At 49.0% G+C, this 6,775-nt stretch overlaps 1 protein-coding gene across 1 annotated transcript; it reads right to left on the bottom strand.

Annotated features, from left to right (window-relative positions):
• Window positions 1–666: 666 nt before the first annotated feature.
• FAM124B (family with sequence similarity 124 member B) lies at window positions 667–4,006 on the bottom strand. The gene is made up of 3 exons (XM_062499466.1): window positions 3,278–4,006; window positions 1,319–1,775; window positions 667–1,234 (listed from the first exon to the last, which is right to left on the bottom strand). The coding sequence occupies exons 1-3, from the start codon at window positions 4,004–4,006 to the stop codon at window positions 1,059–1,061; spliced, it is 1,362 nt and encodes a 453-aa protein (XP_062355450.1). The 3' UTR covers window positions 667–1,058.
• Between the last annotated feature and the right edge of the window lie 2,769 nt (window positions 4,007–6,775).

Below are 6,775 nucleotides of genomic sequence, written 5' to 3'. Positions count from 1 at the left end.
CTTCCCTATATCCCCTCCAGAATTCAGATACAATTAAGGGAGAAAATACCTCTGTTGTACTTACCTTTGAAGGTAAGTATGATCAGATGTGGCTTTTATTTGAATAATTACACTCGTCCTTCATATTCTTCCCATCTCATTCCCTCTGAGATTTATTTAATCCTACTTGAGAAAGAAAAGTGATCAAGATGGGAGTTATTTCAGCATCTGTTGATGCTGAATTATGATTTCATTTCTCCCCTCCTTTTTACTCCTGAGAGTTTAACAATTCCCTCCAAGACTCTTAAGTTCTCTTGTCTCCTGTTAATTAAAACCCAGCTAGGATTGCCTGCTAATTGCACACTGGTTTAACAAAGCCTGGCCTATTGCTGTGTTTATTTTAAGTGTCACATGAATAGGCAACAGCAGGTTTTACTGGCACTTCTCTTCAAGCGTGTGGCTTTTGCATGTACTGTGCTGAGTTGGGAGAAAGGTCTCACTAGGAGTATTTTCCTTGAGAAATATTTAAAATAATGTTCTTACATTTCAAATCTTGCATAAATTGGCAATGATAGATTTTAAATACAACAACAAGGGAAGCAAGAAGGAACACAAAGGAACACCAGCATAACTGCTGTGACCGTGCTGTGACCTTGTTCTGGTGTGCCCTGGCAAGGGATGGTGAGTCCCCATGGCTGGGGGCATCCAGCTGCTTGGGCAGCTCAGGCAAGCTGCACCTTCCAAACCCCTCTGAAGACCTCACTGTCTATCTTTTAGCATCTTAGAACAGCTGTAAGAGTCATATGGCTTATTCCTATTCACTGCTCAACAAATCCCTCACCTACGGTGCATTAAAAAAAAAAAAAACAACAACAACAACAAACAAAACAACAGCTTTCTGTAAATTCAGTGTTATTTTTCCTGCAGCCTCCTCAGCATCTCTCAATGGAAATTCAGAGTCTGCCTCAGTGACCCTTAGTGGGGTGTCACAGCTACAGAGGTACACCCTGAGCAGCACATCCTAAAGTGCTCCGCTGTCCTTCGGGAAAGTCGAGTCCGTCTGGCACGCTTGTTTTCAGTCATATAAAGAATTCCTCCTCCTCCTCCTGCTCCTGGCGCTCTGCTCGGTGTGCAGGGCCGGCCCGCGGTGCTCGCGGAGCTCCGTGCTCTGCCTCGCTCCGTCGGGCTGCGGCTCGCAGCAGCCGCGTCCCGTCCCGGGCGGGCAGGGCAGAGCTGGCCCCGGGGCCGGTACCGGTGCAGGGGGATGGCAGGGGCAGGAGGCTGCTCCGCAGGGCCCGGGGGGATGGCAGGGGCAGGAGGCTGCTCCGCAGGGCCCGGGGGGATGGCAGGGGCAGGAGGCTGCTCCGCAGGGCCCGGGGGAAGTGGCTCAGCGGGCAGCGGGCGCTCCCGGGATGGCTCACGGCGAGCCCGGTGTCCACATCGGTCTCTGCCCCGCGGTGCCGGCGGCTCTCCGGGAGAGGAGCCTGCAGCCCCCTGCCCGCCTGCCTGCGCAGCGACGGCGCTTCCCAGCACGGCCGGGCTGCAGCTGCACCGGGAGGAGAGCAGCCGTGCCTCTGGAGGTCACTGCTGGCTTGCTCAGAGGCAAGGACTTCACCTGGGTCAGATTTTGTTTTATCCTTCAGAGCTCCGACCTCCTGGCTTCTCCGCCCAGGACTACCTTGCTTTACAGGGAGAGGGGCTGGCATACAGTCCTGAGCGATTTTTCCACTGCCTGTATTATTATGCTGCTGGGAAAGCCCGATGTTTGTTTCAAGGGTTCTGGAGCTGCTTTGAACCTGTCGAAAATTAGAGAGAACCCAGTTATCATACAGTTCTGGCTTGATCAACGATGATGCTCTTGCCCAGCCCCCCCGTGCTGGGGTCACCTGCAGCCTGAGTCAGCACATCTGGGCAACTCTGTGCCAAAGGAGGTTGTGGATACAAAAAATCCACATGCATTTCAGGGGAACCTAGATAAACACTTGGAAAGGAGAGCCGCTGCCATTTGCCACGGGACAGAAAGCCAACTGCATGTAGAGTCTGTGAGCAGAGCCTTGGATTTAGTTTGCAATATGGCAGAAGGGTGGGGCAGGGGGGTAAGGTGCAGGTACTTAGAAGAAGGATTTACAATATGGGCTGAAGAGTTGCAGAATAAAGCACTGGGCTGTCAGCCTGCTGTCTGGAGGCTGGGCACCAGATACATCCTCATATTCAAGTGGATCACTCTTTCCTTTGAGAGGAGCACAGTGAAGCATGGTCACATCCCCAGAAAAGCTTCCAAATTTCCCACCAGTGAATTAATGTACATCTGTCAGCTCAAAGACCTTGTATTACAGCAGGAAGAGCCACAGAGCAATTTAGGAAGAGACCTCTGGACATCACCTGGCCCAGTCCCCTGGTTCAGGTAGGACCAACTTCATATCTATGTGAAGACACCCAGGGCCTTGACCACTCCAAGAAGCTGCAAACCAGTTTATAAATTGATACTGAATGAGGCAGCAAGGGCTGCCCTAAGACTAGCGTTCAGAGCAGCATAAAAATAGGCTGAACCAAGAAATTAACTTTACCTGTAACAGAGGACTTCTGGAAGGAAAAAAAAAAAGGCCAGGGCAAATAATTTAAAATCCAAATTATAAGAAAATATAACCAGAGGTGAAAGGGGTTATTAGAATGGAAAGAAAGCACACTGAGCCAAACTGCCATTCTACTCACATGTATAATTTTCACTACATATAATCTCAACACAGACTTTGTAATTTTTTAATAATTTGTAGTCATATAACCTCTGGACTGCACACTTCAGCAGAAAAGGCAGAGATTTCCTAGGACACATCTCTTCATCACTTTTGCCCAACTGCAACTCACTTGTGATCTCACAACCTCAATCGCAGACGGTGCTGTATCAACATTACGCTTACAAAACTTCTGGTTTTGGATGCCAAAAATCTGCTTTGAGAAACATTTATTCAGCAATGACTTATTAGAAATATATTATGTTGCTACAATCATTTTTTTGAGGCAGAGAAGGGAAGATGTTAAGCTAACGTGCCCTAGAAAGCATTAATAATCTGCATTTCAGGCAAAGAGCAATGATGTTAATTGAGCTGTATAAAAACATTCCGAGGATCAATGCTCATATTTATCAACAACATCACAACACTGGCAGACACCAATTACTGCATGCACAAATTCAAAAGAAAACATGAAGAAACAAAACTGTAATTTTCATTCTGAACCAGTCCTGCTTCCCTTGGAACAAAGTAGATAAACCCTCTTCTTGAGAGCACCACAGACATACCTTGAGCAGAATTGTATTTCCTTCATAGTCCTGTGTTTGCCACCTAGTGCTGCTGATAGGAACACAGGGGTTGGGCAGCAGGGGCACCAGCTGCCCGATTTCTTGCACCTTGAACTGCAGGGCTGCCAAGTCTCTGGGCTCGGGCACCACCCCGATGGGCAACTGCTTCAGGCACAGCTGCACGGCCACGTGAAGGGCGGCGTGCAGCACGAAGACACAGAAAGTGCTTTTCTGCAGAGTGGCTTCCTTCTGGAGGATCATCTCGTAGAGCCTCACTGCATCCTCATAGTTATCAAAGCTGCAGTAGAGGGTGACCCGCAGGATTTCGGGGCCGCAGTGCACCCGCCTGATGCCCCACACGGGCAGCTGCTCATCCAGGCCATAGAAGTCCTGGTGGGATGGGACACAGGGGGGGCTTTGCCCATTAGCAAACTGGGCACGCTGGTACCGCCAGGGAGGGCGCTGGAATTGCTCGTGGACCTGGAAAATCCGCTCTTCTCCCAAGTCCTCGTGCAGAAAAAGGAGGATGGATATTCCAGGAAAGCTGCAGCTCCTCTTGCGGTATCTCTCATAGTACTTGAGTGCAGGAATTCGCTCAGACACCAGGAAAAGGCGAATGTCCAGGCACAGCCACTCCAAAAGCCGATCCAGCGTTTGTTGCAGAGGAAATGGGTGTCCCAAATGGGTGAGGAGATGCACAGTCATCAGAGACTCTGCTCCATCATCCATTGCAAAGACTCCTGGCAAAAAATTAAAACGGACAAATTGGTGCGTTCCTTTTACTCTTTGCCTCAGAAGCACAAGGGTGTACTCTGAGCCTTGAACGGAATGAGTTCAGACTCCTCCAGTAACCTGATGAAACACACGGGGAGCACAGGGAACACACAGAAGGAGAAGGACAAGACTTTAAGTGAGCGGTCCCAGGTCACATCCCAGCATAGCTCAGCTCAAGGCTCATTCCCAGCTCTGGAGCTCTCGTCACTGAGTTCATGTGACCCAGGTGCCCAGAAACAGCTCTGTGTCCTCCTGCTCCTGTCGTTCACAACACAGGACAGCAGAGATGCACAGCACTGGAACACAAGCAGTGATTTTCCAGGATGAGGTGATGCTCACTTGTCTCTCGGCAGTGGAAGTGCTGCTCTGGACCTAGCTGAGTCTCACCACTGCAATCACTGCGTTTTGCAAAGCCCATGCCTAAAACCCTCAGCAAATTTTGTTGTAGTCAGCCTGCTGGCTTTGGCTCATTGTAAAAAGCCTGTGATCTCTGCGAGTCCCACCCTTCTGGGGCACACAGATAAGCTATTCTTTAAAAACAAGGAAGGAAAACAAAATAACAAAAGAAAAAACCCAGCCATGTGAACGTAACAGATAACAATAAGCACAGATATAAATCAGGAAAGAGGAGCTTTGGGAAAAACCCTCAGCTCCTAGTTACACCCTTCAAACACAGGTAGTTTGCTGCCCAACTGGAAACCAGGTCCTGGGTTATTGTACGCTGCCCATAAATGCTGGGTACCAGGCTTCCCATTTCAGTGCCCTCTTTGCTGCCTTTTTTTTTTTCCCCAGATCTGCCCATGCAATCAGCAGCCTTAATCAATGTCTAAGGTTTTTTGGTTTGGTTTTGTTGTTGTTGTTGTTTTTTGGTGTTTTTTGTTTTGTTTTGTTTTTGCTCCTTGGGTTTACATATGGGTACTTAGCTTACTGGACAAGCCACAACAAGAATGCTGAAAATACATTGCTTTCCAGGTCTCTTCCAGTGTCTGGACAATCAATCACACTGTCCCTTCATCTCCCTATTTTCCAGCCCAGGAGCAACACAATAAACAGAATACAGGTCAAGCCAAACCCACTTCCTGCACAGAACTGCCCCCACTGTAGCCAGTACTTAAATCAAAACTGGGGCCTCCGGTGATCTGTCCAGCTCCATCTAATTCAGAGCAGCACATCTCTCTCTGCTGACACACTAACTTCCCTCTAAAACAGCCAAGAACACAAAGCAGTGGTTCACTGTTAAAAAAATCCCAGCATTAATAATTCTGTTATTCAAAATTCTGATTTTTTTTTTTAATGTGACCCTAACTTTATGTTCAACTAAGTAAAATCTCGAAGGTCTAAATCTACAAGCAGCAATGCCTTGGTTTCCTTTAGGGAACTCTCTCACTGGTAGAAACTCACATTAATGTTTTAAAAGCTACACTGACACCTATGTACAATAAAAATAAAAAAGGACTGTCTAGAACATGAGGGGAAAAGCTATTTTGTACTCACCTGCAACAGTTTGAGCAAGTAAGAGCTGCTGTTGGGAGGGAGACAAAAACAGAATCCAGCCTTCAGACAATTGCAGGAAGAGAGTGAAGAGTGCAAGTGCTCAAAACATTAAAATGCTCTAGATGAGCTCTGAACAACACAATTTCACTAAAATATAGAAAAGGAAATGATTCATCAACTCCTTGCTACAGGGCAGGGGCAGGCAGTCATCTGCCTTCCTGCCTGTGAAGAACAGGGGAATTTGCCTGTTCAGGAAAACACTGAAATGAAGTAAGTTCACCAGGGCTTGGTTTGCAGCTGGAAGCAGCTCCCATGAGCAGGTTCCCCTATTCCCACCCCAGGTGAAGATCCCTTGGGCTGCTACCACACCACAGCCCCAGTGCCTGCCCCCTGTCCCTCTTCTCCCTGGGAGCAGGACCCCCACCCCTGCACCTGCAAACTGCTCCCTGTCAGGGCAGAGAGGAGGGAGCAAAGAGGGGGGAAAGCACTGCTTTCCTCGTGCAGTGCCATCACTGCTGGCTTGTGCAGCTCTTGGCCCCATCCCTGCTCCAGTCTGCTGGATAAAATCAGTGGGCAGCCACAGCAGGGTGGTGAAGGTGACTGGGGTGAATTCTTGCAGAGCAGCTGTGGAGAGTTAGGACTGGTTAGGGAATGATGCAGAAACCTTGGCCCTCTCCAGCTCCTGCTGTGGCCAGGGGAAGCCAAATTGTTTTCCAGATGGGCAGCTGCCTCCCACAGAGGCTGCTGAAGTTGTGCAGCATCTCTTCTGTTTTTACAACAGCCAAAAACCTGAGCCTTACTCACAAAAGGGGTTAAACCCTGAAACCCCCACCATGGATTTCTTCTGTGCTTGTTGATGTGAGACAGGGAAACAATCTCAGCTCTGTAACTCTACCTGATGAAGTTGCCTGGAGAACAGCTTTGGGCTAGTTTTCAGCTCTCCAGCAACTCTGGGTCAGGGGAATCCACCAATCCTCCTACAAGGAGCAGGACATGAGCTGAAACTCAGCCTTGGCCTGACCCTCTCCCCCAGGAGAGGGCAGCCCCACCACACAGCCAAACACTTCTGCTCCTCTTCCACTTCCTTTGACAACTAAATGTCCTTGGGGAAGGGCTCAAACCAGGATCCTCAGCCTCGGACAATGCCCTGCCTTTGTCTCCAACCTATTTCCCCCCCAGACCTTGGGATAAAGCCTGGGTGCAATGGCCTCACTGCTGCAGCCTGGTGAG

The sequence above is a fragment of the Cinclus cinclus genome, chromosome 10, assembly GCF_963662255.1.
Source record: "Cinclus cinclus chromosome 10, bCinCin1.1, whole genome shotgun sequence".
In the NCBI taxonomy this organism is placed as follows: Eukaryota; Metazoa; Chordata; class Aves; order Passeriformes; family Cinclidae; genus Cinclus; species Cinclus cinclus.
This window is presented reverse-complemented; position numbering and strand designations above follow the sequence as displayed.